Source organism: Hordeum vulgare, chromosome 5H (genome assembly GCF_904849725.1).
Source record: "Hordeum vulgare subsp. vulgare chromosome 5H, MorexV3_pseudomolecules_assembly, whole genome shotgun sequence".
Classification (NCBI taxonomy): Eukaryota; Viridiplantae; Streptophyta; class Magnoliopsida; order Poales; family Poaceae; genus Hordeum; species Hordeum vulgare.
The window spans coordinates 489,444,217-489,461,416 of record NC_058522.1 but is presented as its reverse complement, the minus strand read 5'-3'; the positions used below and the strand labels follow the sequence as shown (position 1 = coordinate 489,461,416).

The window sequence follows — 17,200 nt, the reverse complement described above, 5'->3', positions numbered from 1 at the left end:
AGAATTACTTGGCAGCTGCCAACAATGGGACAAATTGGAGAATAACAAAACAAGCAAATATTTATAACATATGAAACTCACATGGCCTTCCACATCGAGTCGAAAAGTCTCAAATTTCTTCCAGAGAGTCTCAAACATATCATCTGATGAATCTGTCTGTATCGAACTCTCTATCTTTAATACCTCTACAGGCACAGGGTTTCCAAACTTGCTACCATCAGATTTTTCTGGCAATGGAGTCTCTTGCTTTACAGAACTTGGTTCTTCAATATACAGAAGTGCCATTATCTTCGGAACATCATGCAAATCCTCCTTGCTAATCATATAAGCATTCAAGTTCCGACAGATTGCTGGGCCTTTGGGTGAACCAATAAATACCATATGATCTCCGATTGCGGCAAGTGCATCAGCAAGCACTCTTGTGAAGTCGCTCCGTGTGCGAGGCCTCATTTTCAAAGCATCTTCAATCTTCTTAGAGACCTCAAAGGTAAATCCTTAAAGACTTCATTCTTCACAAGGGTACGTGTGACCTCATAGCAATTCCCCAGAGAAAGAGTAATGATCAGAGGATAAAGTGTAACAACTATTCTCAGCAGGACTGCTTTGTATGAAGTACTAGAAGGACATGAGGTCTTCTGCACCCATTCCTGGAGCATATGCTTGGCCGTCAAGATAGTCATAATTGTCTCATATATGAAATGTCCTGATGAGTTTGTCCAACGATCTAGATCAGAATCTGGGCTCGACTTAGATACCAGGCAGCTTTCAATGTAAGCCTTGCTGGTACGGCACTCCAGCATATTGACCAACAGAGATTTCGTGCAGCATATAAATTCATTCTGTACCAAGTATGATGAAGCCAAGAAACCAAGGCACTCCATAAGGCTCACATAGCATAATGGGGATATGTAGTCTAGTTCATCCTTCCACTTTACACTGAAGGTAAACTCAAGAGCAAGCTTAAAGTTCAAGATCAAGGAGGATCTATCACAACCACTGTCAAGAAATCTTTTGAAATATCGAAAAAAATCTGCCCACTCAGAATTATTGCCTATGTACTGTAGTAGTCTTGAAAGTAGCGCTTCATCCAATTGTGCTGCATGAAGCAGAAGCATGGTCGTTCTCCCAAGATGCCCATGAGTCAATTTTTTATTTGCTGGGCGAAGATTTGCACTAAGAGAATCAGCAATCAATCCATATGCAGCTGGTGAGTCAAGTAGATGCAAGAGGCTCCCCTTTGCCCCATCTCTCCACACAAGAAAAACTAACTCAAAGAAGCGACGTTCACAGAGAACAAAAAAGCTTCTTAACTTCATGGAACCTTTTGGCATACTGAACAGTGGTTCTTCCAGAAGCTTTCCTATCTCGTGTATGATAAGGATAGTTCTCACAAGGGTATATGAAGATACCGGCTTTGGAGAAATTTGAACAATCGACTCCAACTTCTTAAGTACACTGAAACCAACAGAAGACAGTTCATTCATCCAGAAACACTGAGCATATGAGTGACACTCAGGGGCACCCAATAAATATCTATTGCTGTCTTGCTGCAATGAATTCCTGCCAGCATTGGAAAGCCAACTTGCATTAATGTTCAGCACCACATATCTGTCAACTTCACCATCTTTTCTCAATCCAAAGTACTTGGCGCAAAGATCTTCACACACAATTGCATAATCATTTAATTCTGGACCATTGGTGTGGCGAAGATGAGATAGTACCTTGATTATGATTGACTTCCAGTGATTCCAGGCATAAAACAGAGTTTGGGGTGACATCTGGTTAGAGGCTAGCATATCATTACAACTATTTTCATCTTCCGATCCTGGCCCTAATTCTATCTTGTATCCAGAGGTTCGAGACTGAAGATGAACATCAAGGATCGAACGGGAAGCAACAAGTTCAACTAACAAGTTTGCACATTTTCTGCCCTCAAGAAAAGTGCAACTCAAACTGGAAAGGGACTTATTCACACCTGACAGTGCATCAGCTTCGACGCAAACAAAGCAGTAGAAGCACTCAGAGACATTTTTTGCCATCTCTTTGGCTTTTGCAAGCAACTGTGCCTTCTCTGGATATCTTTTGAGAGGCCACCCTCTACTATTTGAAGACCACAAGGAATCCACAGTGATACGGAGGAGGAGAAGCCGTGTTGCAGCCTCAAACAAATCTGCCTTCTCGAGTATGTCTACCTCAAGTAATACATCTCCCTTATGCTTTGCTATTCCTGCAGCTTCTAGGAAATTACCCATTTCCATCTCCAAACTCAACAGTTCATCAACAAGATCTCTAGAATTTAGGAATGTCCGTACGTGATCCATAGAGCTGAAAGCTTTAACGAAGGGCATCATATTCTTTATGTCACCACGCTCAAAATAATGTTGAGCACAATTATCCAGATATTTCGTTCTAATTGCAGAAACCTCCAAGGAGTTTGAATTCTCAAGTGAATGTTCCTCCTCTAACTGTTGCAGAAACTGCAAGCCCAGATTGTATAATTGTTTTCCTTTCGAGCACATGGAGAAACACTTGGTGTAACACTTAGCTTTCAAGAACATTTCAGCTGCCTCCGACCAGCATTCAGCCTTAGCAAAACAGTCACCAGCTTCCTCAAGTCTAGAAGTACCACATTTTTGCATATAGACCATACCTATGGCAATGCAAGGAACACAATGTTTAGTCAGACAGAGCTTCATGGAGTGTAAGGTAAAACTATCCATAAGAAGCTTAAAATTAGCATGTGTGCAATTTATATAGGGATATCATTTCAAAAAAATGATTTGAAATTTGATGACATTTACTTATATGGCAACTCTTTAACAGCAACTAGTCATTTGTAAAATGTTATGGAATGATGAAATCTCAAAGTACGGATATAGCTTGAGAATCATGGAGAGTTAGCATACCTGCTTTTTTGTAGTCAGCTAATTTGATATAGCAAGTAGCAGCTTTCTCATGCATGCCTATGGACTCGTAAATCTCTGATGCTGTTTGCAATGAAGCCTTGCCCAACTCCAAATTTGTTGAAATGACATGGTCAGCGGTAGCTAGAAGTCCAGAAGCTCTTGCCCATTTCTCTCTGTACACATCACCGGCCTTCTCGAAACACATAGTAGCCATCTCAAATTGCCCCTCGTTGAACAACTATAGAAGGAAAAGAGAAGCACAGAAAAAAATGTAAGTAGGTATGCGCCATGACCCACCTAAGACCTAACAAAGAATTTGTGTGCATAGAAAAATTGTGAGAGAAAAACCCATGAATTTCACAGGATTAAAAACACACAAAAAAAACCACTGAGTAGGAAAAATAATGCATAGCATGATAAATTAAAATTGGATTTCCAGACCAAACAAGTAAAGATCACCAACCTTGATTCCCCGTAGCCTCCAATCATCACTGCTGCTCCCTGTCTGCATTGCCTGAATGAGGGGAGAATCAAGTAATCTAACTTCTACAAGACACAACTTTTTCCAGTAGTCAAACATTGGTCGACAGTAATCATCTGTATTTTCACATATCCACAGTCTTTGCCTAGTGCGTGTGATTGCAACATATAGTTGCTTCAGTTCTGAACAGAGAAGATAATGCTTGCTTCTGTCGAAACCCGGATGAGAGATCTCCTCAGAGTGTGCTATGATATCTTTATCCTCCATGTAGCCATAGAGAACTCTCCATTTGGTTCTTAAAGGCGACGAGCCAAAGAAGTTGTACAACAGCACATCCTACAAAATATCTTTTAAGTAAGTACATTTGACATTTTGATACGACATGTTTTCAGTTAAAATACTTTGCAAAATGAATAAAGATGAAACTGAATTTATAGGCCCATACCTGAAACTCAAGGCCCTTACATTCAACAATAGTCAAAACAAGAGCTTGTTTACCAACAATATCAATAATTTTTTTTTTGGTAGCATCATCACGAACTAATATGACTTGCTCAGCACCAAACCCATGCAGGTTACCATGTTTACTTTTGCTTTCTCCAAAAATAGTCATAATTGCATTCTCATCATTATCAGACTCTAGCAGCACAGGAGCCTCTCCATGAACAAGTCCAGTCTCTGGATTAAGCTTGTCAACACTTGACGGGAAAAAGAAGTACAGAAGGCTCATGATACTTTGTGCCATACGGAGGATGCCAGAGTGTGTGCGGAAATTCTGAGATAGTTGGAACATATCTGAGAGATGGACTCTTTTCCCATGTTTAAGTCCTTCAATAGACGCTTCAGTTTCTGCCAGGAATGCAGTATAAAAAAGTGAACGGATATCTTCAAACCTGAAATCGATACCCCTTGCTATAGTCTGTGCAGTGTCACCAGCAAAAAGGAAGCCTTCCTTGATGTTCATACAGACATACTTAAGAAGTGCTATTTGTGTCATGGTGAGATCCTGGACCTCATCTATGTAAACAAAATCCACCATATCTCCATTGTAGCCCTCAGATACAAGACTGCTGTGAAGACTATTGATGAAATCTGACAAATCAAACTCCCTGGCAGTGCATTTCATACTCTCATATTCAAGGAATATATCATAAATTCTATCTCTCTTCTCATTGTTCAAAGATGAAAATCTTTTGTCTGTGAGCATCACATAATCTTGTCTTCCCAGTTTGCCAGTATAAGGCCTGCTTGCTTGATACGCACCCTTTATATGAGAAATTATTTCAGTGTAGACAGTGGATGCAGCAAATTTCCTTGTCAGGTTTGCATTAAAACGAGGCCAGTAGAAAGTAACAAATTTTTCATAGGTAACTTCCTTCAATTCAATAAAAGTTTGCACTGCACGAGATCTTGAATAGCCTCTCTCAAAGCTAGACTTCATTTCACCATAAAACGCATCGAAAAAAGATGTCTGACATGTTCCATCAAGCATCATCAAAAACTTACGATATGTTATAGTAAGAGGATAGTGCCCGTGAGGTAGATCACAAAAACTGTCAGGAATTTCTGTAAACTCTTCCAGGTCATCCATGATGTCATGCATGTGAAGAATGCTAGGCTGGTCACAGACATCACCGGTGCCAAATCTATAAAGGGTTGAAATAAATTTGAATTATACAAGGATTATTGTTGCTAGAAATCATAAAAAGAAGCAAAGCGAGTATCTTCTAAGAAGTCATTGAACCAGCTTGCAATGTATAATTTCACAAAATAGAACCAAGCGTGGCTCAGTTAGCTAGTCATGTGAGTGGCTGAGTGCACGTCCAGCCCAGCTGCATTCAAGGCCTGGCCTGCAAAGTGGTCCTCGTGATTTGTCTAACCCTTTCATAAAAAGCCACTAGCGCGTAGTCCCCATATGTGTACTTTCTTCTTATAATTCCAAAACTCACATCTTAAAGAGAAAATGCACCTCATGTGGATAAAAGATCGACCCTTCATAAGGGTATGACAAAGGGCCTAAAGAATATGAGGTTAAAAATGCAGTAGAAAGAAGTACAGTGGAAAAAAAAACTGAGCCAACTCGTGCACACATTTCTGTCCACTTTAAATAGTTATATGAAAATTATTTCCAAAATGGTATAGACATAAGTAATACTTTCAAATAGGGGTCCAATTCAACAGACTTACCTTTTTAGTCTGCAGATGTGATCTTTTATGGCTGAACATAGCTTTGGGCTCACAGTGATAAATACTTGTTTCACAGAACTTTCTCCTCCATTCTTTGGTGGCATAATATTATTGTCATCTACTCCAGATAAATCAGCTCCATCCAAATTTAGACCTTGGGATGCAATCAATGACTGTTGCTCTTTTTGAATCAGTTTCATTGTCAATACAGTGGTTTTTCCAGTGCCTGACCTCCCGAGTACAAAACTAGTGAGCGGGAATTGGATTATCACCTGCTCCTCATCAGTCAGTTCAAAGGGGACGTTGATTTCAGACCCATCAGTAGCTGTCAGCAAATGCTTTGCCATTCCAGATGATAGAGAGTAGAATTTCATCAGCAGGAAGCTTTCACTAACTTTTGAATTCTCCATGGCATATGATGTATCCACGAGATCACGCTCTTCATGAGAATCAACTTTGCAATCCTTGCTATAGCGGATAATATCATGCACAATATCCCAAACAATAGGAACCTCCAGTTTCCTGTTATCCACAACAAAAAGGAGGGCAAAAATTAGAAGAATGCCTTCAGGCAGTTCATTTGTAGGCATGAACTATGCACAGACAATTCATCTATGTAAGTATCAGAGGTATAAAATATCTACGGAACCAGATTATAGCCCATTAACAATAAAAAGAACTCATACCCCTGTGTCTGAACTCTCCTGCAATGATCCAGGTAATCATCCGTGTACATGGAGAACAGATTCTCGAGACGTTGAACAGTTCTTGCAACATTTTGCTGTGACAGTAGGTCCCAAATTCTTATTATCTGGGAATACGTCCTTTCGGTTTTCTCCACGTCAGTACTCCAAACAAGATACAGGTCCCAGACATTGTATACTTTTACAAGATGAGAAACACCAGGCATATCAAGATTCTTAACTGTTGTCCTCCAACCATCTCCAAGTTTGATAAGCTTTTGGAGTACTTCCTTCCTGAGCTGTGGTGATTTTAGTTTGGTGAAAGACTTTCTAAACTCGTCGCTAAGAATGACCTGTTGAATATATGAATGCAAAAAATAGAAATGAGAAAGAGTGTATACAAGAAAATGAACAGTGTGTACTTCAAGAAAACTAGGAGGTTCACAAAGTAGCACATGTCCTGAAAATCTTATTTACAAACCTCTCACGATCCAATTACAGAGAAACAGCCTAGCAGAGACAAGTGAACCACATACATGATTCCAAAGAATAAGACAGATGTATTCATGAACACAAACAAAATCATACTATAAAGAAAGTGTATATTCCGTAAACCCTAACTACCTGACAACAAGCAAGAGCCTCATAAGACAAATGTACATACATGTGTTTGCATTCTGGGTAATTTAAGTGCAGCAACCTATTAGAAAACATGAAAATAGTTCAAAGTCAAGCTGGCTGAAACCATGGTATTTACCTTCCATCTGGTATTGCTGAAAACCGCTGAATCAGCATTAAGAAGATCCTCAAGTTCATCAAGCTCTTGCTTTACTTGCAAAACCAACTTACAGATGGTTGCGTCATTAGTGACACTGAAAATACATTTACGTCTCTCCGCATCAGCAATAAGGTCTGTCCATTCGGTGCCACTTTTATAAAGTGTATGAGCATTCCCAACAATCCAAAGACAGTGCCTGTATGAATAAAGCATCCATCAGATAATTTATATCATCAGTCTGACATACTTTGAACAGCAATAAAACAAGGGACCTAAAAAAAATGATGCACACCTTGCTCTAGTAAGAGCAACATTTGTTCTTCGGTTATCAGCAAGAAATCCAACAATTCCTCTCCCGTTGGATCTAACAGTTGATAGTATTACTATATCATCCTCTTCCCCTTGGAAACCATCAATGGACATCACCCGCACATGAAATCCATCACATGTATCATATTTTTTGCCAAGTCGACTTTTAATTGCATCAACTTGAGCATTATATGGTGAGACCACGCCGATGCTGAGACCTTGGTCTGTCCTTTTCCAAGCTGCAGAGAAAACTGAAGCGGAATGCTTACTGATCTTTAGGGATATTTTTCGACAAAGCTACTGAAAGAATTTTCTTCAGAAAATTTAAGCCGATTCTGTATGTTATGACCGGTACTACGTACCAAAGGAGGAGGCCCAATGGGCAGGATTAGTTACAGGTTTAGTCCAAGTTATCTTAGTTATCTTAGTTTCCAAGTTATCTTAGTAACCGATATAAACAACTCTTTGGAATTAAGCAATATAGTCATAACTCTATTGCCCGGCTCCCAGAGGAGCCGGAACCCTAGCCGCGCCGCCGCCTTCCACCGTCGCTGCCTCCCTCTTGCGCGCAACGGTGCCCCGCCGCCGGCCGCCGCGCTCTAGACCTGGTAGAACCCTACAACCTCCGCCCTAGACCTGGTAGAACCCTAGCTGTTCCTACCAATTTGGTATCTAGAGACTCCAGGCCGATCATGTCGTCCTCGCCGACCGCCACCACCTTCCCGATCGTCACCACCGCCCCGCTGCAGGCCATGTCCACCACTGCCGCCCCGGCCCCTGTGGTCTACACCCCGGAGGAGGTCACGGGGGCCCTGCGCGACCTCGCAACCGCGGTCCAGGGGATCCGCCTGTATATGGCCGGTCCCTACGGTCCGCCACCGGCGGCGCTGCCGGCCCCCGCCACCGGGTTGCAGCTGCTTCCATGGAAGCAGCCCCCATCGCCGGGGCACTTCAGCTGCCGCCCCCACCCGCCACCACTCCGCCTTGGTCGCCCTGGCCGACCCAGGCGCTTGTGGCGTCGGCCGCTCCCTTCCAAACTGTCGGGGCCGCCGCAGTTCAGCTCCGGGCCGCCTTCCACAACACCAGCAAGCGTTCCGGTCCAGCAAGTCCGATTCCCGTCCTCACCGTCTCCACTTCCGGCCTGGTTGGCCGGGTCCGTTCCGCCACCGGTCTACACGACGGCGTCGGAGCAGCCGGCGACCGCTATGCAGTACGGGGGGCCCTCAAGCTCCGCGGGCCCCTACGCCAGCCGTGACGGGCCGCCTTTCCACGGGGGACCCCCGGTGGCCACCGGCTCGGCGCCGTCACCCTTGCTGCTCCGCACCGCCGAGCCGTACGGACACGGCGGTCTTACTCAGACACCGCCGCGCTTCGCCAAGATTGACTTCGCCACCTACAACGGTACAGAGGACCGCCTCAATTGGCTTAATCAGTGTGAGCAGTTCTTCCGGGGGCAACGCATGCTCGCTTCGGACCGCACCTGGCTCGCCTCATATCACCTCCGAGGCGCCGCACAGACATGGTATTACGCCTTCGAGCAGGACGAGGGCGGCATGCCCTCATGGGAACGCTTCCGCGAGCTCTGCCTCCTTCGCTTCGGACCTCCGATACAAGGGAGCCGGCTGGCGGAGCTCGGCCGACTGCCCTTCACATCCACGGTACAGGACTTCGCCAACCGGTTCTAGGCCCTGGCGTGCCACGCGCCCGGCGTGACGGCTCAGCAGCGGGCCGAGCTCTTCGTCGATGGTCTGTCGGATCACATCCGCATGGACGTGGAGCTTCGGGGGCCCCAGGACCTCCAGACGGCCATGTACTACGCCCGCGCCTTCCAGCCTCGCGCGCAGGCCTTGCAGCAGGCGGCGCCGACTCGGAGTGGCCGACAGCCGGCCCGGGTTCCCCAGCCTACGGTTGTGCCGGGCCGTCCGCCCCCGGTCCCTCCTGCGACTACCACTTCGCCCTCGACGCGGCCCTTCCGCCGGCTCTCCCCGGTAGAGCAGCTCGAGCGCCGTCGCCAGGGGTTGTGCTTTAACTGCGACGAGCCCTACGTGTCGGGCCACGTCTGCCCGCGCCTCTTCTACTTGGAGGCGGACGACTACGTCGAGGAGGACACGCCCGCCGACGACCTCGGCGACTTGGCCGCACCATCGGCTGCGGAGGTCGCACCGGCACCGGCGACAGCTCTCGTGGTCTCCCTCCATGCCCCCGCGGGTATACGAGCGGAGAAGACTATGCTCCTACCGGTGATGATCCACGGCGAGCGCCTCCTGGCCCTTCTGGATACAGGCTCCACAGATAACTTCCTGCCCGAGTCGACCATGCGCCACTTGGCACTTCAGCCGACGGGCGGGGAGCAGCTTCGGGTCACCGTGGCTAATGGCGACCGTCTCCGATGTCATGGGCTTGCACGGGACGTTCCCATCACCATCGGCGACAACACTTCACCATCACATGAGCTGGCATCGACTTGGGCTGCTTCGACTTCATCCTCGGCGTCGACTTCTTGCGGACCCTGGGTCCCATTCTCTGGAACTTCGACGCCATGACGATGACCTTCTGGCGCCTGGGTCGCCGCGGCCGGTGGGAGGGTGTGGGTGGCGCCCCACCAGTGACGCCACAGCCGCAACTGGCCGCGACTGCTGTCGAGTCCGCGCACCCTCTGTTGGATCATCTCCTGCAGCAGCACAGCGACCTCTTCGACGAGCCTCAGGGTCTGCCGCCGGCCCGGGTGTATGACCACCGCATCCATCTCCTGCCAGGCCTGGCGCCGGTGGCGGTGCGTCCCTACCGCTACCCCCAGCTGCAGACGGACGAGCTGGAGCGGCAGTGCGCGCTCATGCTAGCCCTGGGCATCATCCGGATCTCCACTTCACCGTTTTCGGCACCGGTCCTCCTCGTCCGCAAGTCGGACGACTCGTGGCGCTTCCGCATCGACTACCGTGCCCTTAACACCCAGACGCTCAAAGACAAATTTCCCATTCCGGTCGTCGACGAGCTCCTGAACAAACTACATGGGGCGTGCTTCTTCACCAAGCTCGACCTCCGTTCGGGCTACCACTAGGTGCGGATGCACTCGGACGATGTCCCGAAGATGGCGTTTCGGAATCATCACGGCCACTTCGAGTTCTTGGTGATGCCTTTTGGCCTCTCCAACGCCCCGGCGACTTTTCAGGCCTTGATGAACGACGTCCTCCGGCCCTACTTGCGTCGGTTTGTGCTCGTTTTCTTTGATGACATTCTTATCTACAGCACGACATGGGCGGAACATCTTCAGCACGTCGCCATCGTCTTCAACGAGCTTCGAGCGCACCATCTTCATCTTAAGCGCTCGAAGTGCTCGTTCGGGACGCCTTCAGTCACCTACCTCGGCCCCGTCATCTTGGCCAAGGGTGTTGTTATGGACGCCGACAAGGTGGCGGCCGTTTAGGCCTGGCCGACGCCGCACTCTCCGCGGCTTCCTGAGCCTCGCAGGCTACTACCGGAAATTTATCCGGGAATTCGGCCTCATCGCGTCCCCGCTCACGCGCTCCTACGCGACGCCTTCGCCTGGGATGCGGAGGCCACGGAGGCGTTCGAGGCCCTCACGACGGGTCCCGTCCTTCAGATGCCCGACTTCGACCGGCCGTTCATGGTCAACTGCGACGCCTCCGACGTGGGGTTCGGCGCCATCCTTCATCAGGGCGACGGGCCCCTCGCGTTCTTCAGCAGGCCTTTCGCTGCATGCCATCACAAGCTCGCGGCCTATGAGAGGGAGCTCATTGGTTTGGTGCAGGTCGTGCGCCACTGGCGGCCATATCTTTGGGGATGGTCGTTCCGGATTCGCACGGATCACTACAACCTCAAGTTCTTATTGGACCAGAGGCTGCCTACAGTGCCGCAGCACCAGTGGATCAGCAAGCTCTTTGGCTTTGATTTCACCGTCGAGTATCGTCCGGGCCACTTTAACACCGTGGCCGACGCCCTGTCCCGCCGCGACGACCACGACGCTGACGCGGGCGACTCCGACGGGGCGGCCCTCTGCATCCGCTCGGGGCCCTCGTTCGCACTCTTCGATGACATCCGCCGGGCCACCACGGACGCGCCCGACGCGCAGTTCCTTCGGCAGCGCCTTGATGCCGGCGACCTGGAGGAGCTGTGGCGTTTGGCGGAAGGCCTGCTCCTGCATGGGCGACGCCTCTTCGTGCCGGATCACGGCGACCTCCGTCATCAGGTGCTGCTGCTGGCCCACTCGACGGGCCACGAGGGTGTGCAGAAGACCCTCCACCATCTCCGCGCCGACTTCTACATCCCCGGCGATCGGGCCCTGGTTCGGGACTGGGTGCGGTCTTGTGTGACGTGCCAGCGTAACAAGACGGAGACACGGCGGCCGGCCGGGCTGCTACATCCCTTGGAGGTGCCCTCTCAGGTCTGGGCCGATATCTCCATGGACTTCATCGAGGGCCTCCCCAAGGTGGACGGCAAGTCTGTCATCCTCACAATGGTCGATCGCTTCTCCAAGTACGCCCACTTCATCGCGCTTGGCCATCCTTACACCGCCAGCTCCATGGCCCGGGCCTTCTTCGACGGCATCGTTCGCCTACACGGGTTTCCCTCTTCGATCGTCAGCGACCGGGACCCGGTGTTCACGGGGCATGTCTCGCGATCTCTTCAGGATGGCGGGTGTGAAGCTCCGCTTGAGCACGGCGTTCCATGCTCAGATGGACGGCCAATCCGAGGTGGTCAACAAGGTGATTGCCATGTATTTGCGTTGTGTTACAGGTGATCGTCCTCGTGCTTGGGTGGACTGACTTGCGTGGGTGGAGTACTGCTACAACACCTCTTATCACTCCGCCCTGCGCGTCACGCCGTTCGAGGTACTCTATGGCCGACCGCCCCCTCCCATCCTACCGGTTGACCCAGAGACGGCTAGGACGGAGGAGGCGGGTGATCTTCTTCGCAGCCGCAACAAGATGCTTGCCGAGGTGCGCCAACGCCTCGTTCAGGCCCAGCAGTTGGCCAAGCACTACTATGATGGCCACCACCGCGAGGCAGAGTTCGCGGTGAGCGACTGGGTGTGGCTGCATCTCCTTCACCGTTCTACGCAGTCCCTTGACCCACGCGCGAAGCGCAAGTTGGGCCCGCGCTACGCCGGGCCATTTTCCGTGCTGGAGTGCATCGGAAAGGTGGCCTACCGCCTTCAGCTTCCGGCCGGTGCTCGCATCCACGACGTCTTCCATGTGGGGCTCCTGAAGCCTTTTCGTGGGGAGCCACCGTCGGACACGCCGGCGCTACCCCCGACCTCCTACGGGCGCCTCCTTCCCGGGCCAGCAAAGGTGTTGCGGGCCCAACTACGTCGCGGAGTGTGGTACCTGTTGATCCAGTGGGAAGGCCTTCCAGAGGAGGACGAGACTTGGGAGCAGCGTGACGAATTCAGTCAGCACTATCCAGACTTCCAGCTCGAGGACGAGCCGTTTGCGCAGGCGGGGAGAGATGTTATGACCGGTACTACGTACCAAAGGAGGAGGCCCAATGGGCAGGATTAGTTACAGGCTTAGCCCAAGTTATCTTAGTTTCCAGGTTATCTTAGTCAGCCGTGAGATTATATAAACCGATGTAAACAACTCTTTGGAATTAAGCAATATAGTCATAACTCTATTGCCCGGCTCCCAGAGGAGCCAGAACCCTAGCCGCGCCGCCGCCTCCCTCTCGCACGCAACGGTGCCCCGCCGACGGCCGCCGCGCTCCAGCCCTCGCCAACCCCACTTCATCCCCTACAACCTCCGCCCTAGACCCGGTAGAACCCTAGCTGTTCCTACCACTGTATCACCAAATCATTGACACGTCATTGTTTTTTCAGTTTCAAAGTCCGAAGATAATAAAAGTTACTAAAGTAGGTCCAGGCAGTGGCCAATAACTCTAATAGAGTATAATGTTTATCTTTCTCTACCTAATGTTCTCTTGTTTCTAAATAAAAATGTAACATTGTCCACCAAACAGGGGCAGCAGAATTGAAATTTCATAGAACCTGATTGATGCAATTAACCATATCATGATGTACACATAGAAAACTGGACTCTCGAATGTACACTGTTGTAGTGAATAGCTTTCTACAATTGGAGGTTATGCAGTATGCAATACAAGAACGGCACACAACGTGAGCTTCTAAAGATATCATGTTATATTATCCAAGTAGTGTCATACAAAAATAACTAGAAAGGATATTAAGGTTAAAGAAAGGATAGAGTTCAGCTTAGACATACATTTGAAGATGGTGTGGGTCAGGTGCAAAACAACAGCAACTTCAACCATGTTTCTGCAACTGTTTCCCACGCCCTCTTTGTCTTCCCTTCCATCGGTGAGATTTATAAACGTGTAGCTTCCAAAAGGGAGGCATGTGTAATCCTTATTATAACTAGGAGACAGGACATTGAAACCATCTAAAATCTTCCTCTCATAAAACTGAGCATTTGGAAATAAGCTGATACAAGGATTCATGCGATACTGTATATTCAGCAAATGTTTATCAAATTTGAGCATAACCAATCTCTCAAATAAACTTGTCGCAAAACCAGCTTCTTTACATACCTAGAGATAAATAATGAAAAGATTTAAGATTAAAAAAAAAACAATGGAGCATAAAAGAAAGATATGGCCGTTACATTTTTTGGAAGAAAAAAAATAGTATTTCAGCACCAGAAGTTTATCTTGTTAATAAATGCACCAATGACTAAGAAATGAACTCAGACGGTATAAAGAGGGTTAGGCAAAACCTTACTTTGCTTTTGACCATTGCACTCAGCTGACAGTCATCTCCTACCAAAACAACATGTTTTAACCAATGCAGACGTAGCGGGATCACCAATTCACACTCCCGCACTTGAGCAGCCTCATCAACAATCAATACATCGAGGGGTGCAATCTCCATGTGATGCAACCGATAAGAGCTAGAGGTAGTACAGAAAAGAAGTGTTGCATTGCATATGCAGTAGTTCTGGACCCAGCTTTTGTCTACTCCAGTGGGTAAATTAAGTGAGTGTAGCAGATCTTTAAGCAATTTGAGGCATGTAGACCTTGCTCCATCCAGTTCCTTCTCAATAGAAGATATAGGCTGTGCGCAAACAGAGTTTTCAGTTGACAGACAACCAAGGCCCCTTTTTAAGCCCTCGTCAGTAAGGTCTACATCACACAGAAGGGCGCCAAAATTTTCCAGCATATGAAGCAATGTAGATATATTTATGGCACTATCACGAGAAAAGCACCTTCCAGGAAGGTGAACCCACAAATTCATTATGCATCTTTTCAGAGCTATTGCTGTAGCATCAAATTGCTTCTTTATGAAGTCGAGAAAGCACACTGGATCAGTTTTGCCATCATCCTGAAGAAGCATATCATACCGTGAAGCAGAGTCTTCAAAAAAGGATATCATTGAAGCTATTCTGCTGTTCCATCCAGACAACGATGAAAAGCACTCCACAAGTTCGTCGACACGAAAATCCAAGAAAATCTCCTGAAGATCCTTGGTGATGTCCATGTTAGACCTGCTTCCAAACAACAAGATATCTCCAAGAGAAAAAGGTAGAACAATGTTGTCAGTGTGCTGATTGAAATCCTTCAAGTTTTGACGGAAATGGGTGCTAACGCCAACAACAGCAACATTTGTGGGAGCACAAGTAAGAGTTCTGCATTTCAAACACGCCAAGACCCACAGTAAAGCGCTAACCGTCTTGGTTTTTCCAGTGCCTGGTGGACCCCATATAAGCTTCATGAGGTTCACATGCCCACATTGTACAGCTGAGATGACAGATTCAATAGCATCCACTTGCGATTGATTAAGCTTAACCGACAATAATTGCTCTGTGAAAGAAGCCAAACAGCCCCCATCCTGCTTAACACACACACCACAAATATCCTCACCCTGCAACAGAGCAAACAAAGAGGAGCTCAAAAGGTTAGGTCCCATGCTAATTTATAATGGTAATGAAAACAGCAAGTAAAACTGAAACACGAGTATTCATGTCATATTACCAGATTTGTGGGGGCTAAGAGCGACTTGATTACTGTGAAATTCTCATTCATGTGTGCATCGAAGGTAAGTGCTTTCCATACACGTATGTTTGTGGTGATATTATTGAGAAATATTGCATGTTTGAGTTTGATCAAGTCTTCTTCCAAATTAATGTTCTTTTCAACTTTGACTCTGAAGCCCTTCTGATATTCATCATCCATAGAAACCTCAGTAACCATTGCCAAGCAATATGTGACACCATGGCTGTTTAAGTCCTCTGCAGCTTCAGGTTTTATGCTAGACAAAATGAAGATGTCACCACTCCTGGCAGAATAAGCCCCAGTAGAGAAACCAGCATCATTGTCCCAAAAGTCCACATCCATGAAGTATGATCCCGATTTTCCTGCTACCTCCATGGAAAGTATTTTCGACGACGGTGCTTGACTGACGAGTTCAAGGCATGAGCACAGATCTGACCTTGTTTCTTCAATCAGAGGCACACGGTACGTCGCGAGATAGTGATCAAGTGACTTGAACTTGCAGGGAATAGTCTCAACCTAAAAACAAAAGAGGTCATTTTTAAATGAAATGTGATTATAGCTAGCAAAAGATGACTCTCCAACATTTCCGTGAGCACAAAACAAATGGCATGTAAGCAGAAGAGCTATATGGTCAATTTCATCTACTGCAAGAACAGGCAAGGACCAATGCAGGCCACATATATCACAAGGAGGTCACCGTACTCAAGAACAAAAATCGTTTTTCATAGCAAAACAGTTTGTAATTTCTGCCACCAAATTGTACAACATTGCTGCCCGCATCTCCCTCATCACATACAGTACATGACTTACGCACCTATCATGTTCCAATGGGCGGTTTGAAACCTACACTGTGTATTATATTATCTAATAATAATAAAGTTTTTTTGGATAGACTTCAGGAATGGTGATACGGTCACATAATGAAATTGGTGTGTCATCGTTTTTAACAGCAATGGGCACCTCCGTCAGTAACAATGTAACATAAGAATCATGCATGACATTTTTGAGAATGATGTAGTTAGCCCGAACCATTCAGAAAAAGCAGCAGCAGCAGGCAACGGCAGCCTGTAATTTCCTGAGATCCAACAATTACGTGCGTTGCCACCAGATGACAGTCCAGAAAAATGGCACCCTGCACATGCTAATGCTAATTAATTGCAGTTCCATGACACGTGGACAGAAACCCCCTCTAAACCCTAGCGCACGGATCACACAGAGACAGGCCAGTAGGCCACCAACAGCTGACCCAGCTACGATTACACATAAAAGGCAGCGAACAGCAGCGCTTAACAAAAAAAGTCACCAGATTTAAGCACGAGCAGCCGGTCCGGAGTCCGTACGTACTCTGCACAGATTGGACCGGAAAAAAAACTAATAAAAGGGTCAGGCCCGCACAAATCATCATCGTCCGGAGGCGGAGCAAGGGAGGGAGGGAGGGATGGATGTATGGATGGCGCATACCTTGGGCGCGTAGAGGTCGTCGTCGTTGATCTCCTGGAGCGACCAGGAGAGCACCACGTCCTCCAAATCCGCCTCCCCCATTGTCTCCCCCCCTGGGTCTCGCGCGTCCTGGCCGGTCACGCGCGAGCACCGGAGCAAGCAGGCGGCATTTGGGAGGAGAGGGAGGAGGAATGGGAGGGGGTTGGCCTGGTCTGTGGTGTTGGCCGTCTGGAGGAAGGAGGGGTCGCTTCTCGCTTGTGGTGGTCAGTCAATGGAGAAAAGCAGAGCAGGAGGGATCAATCATCAATGGGAGGGGAGATCACAGTATAGCAACTGGGCAGAAATCTTTTGCTTGTTGCCCGGGAGAGGGCGAGGGAGACTGCTGGCAGGAGGC

At 48.0% G+C, this 17,200-nt stretch overlaps 1 protein-coding gene across 1 annotated transcript in view; it reads right to left on the bottom strand.

Annotated features, from left to right (window-relative positions):
* LOC123399808 overlaps positions 1–17,200 on the bottom strand; it is an 18,161-nt gene extending 961 nt beyond the window's left edge. The window contains 13 exon segments of the mRNA XM_045094186.1: positions 82–485; positions 488–2,650; positions 2,907–3,144; positions 3,370–3,723; positions 3,833–5,033; positions 5,575–6,096; positions 6,261–6,610; positions 7,015–7,231; positions 7,328–7,583; positions 13,581–13,905; positions 14,096–15,235; positions 15,346–15,882; positions 16,828–17,200. Coding sequence (XP_044950121.1) covers positions 82–485; positions 488–2,650; positions 2,907–3,144; positions 3,370–3,723; positions 3,833–5,033; positions 5,575–6,096; positions 6,261–6,610; positions 7,015–7,231; positions 7,328–7,583; positions 13,581–13,905; positions 14,096–15,235; positions 15,346–15,882; positions 16,828–16,908 — 7,788 coding nt within the window. The 5' untranslated portion in view covers positions 16,909–17,200.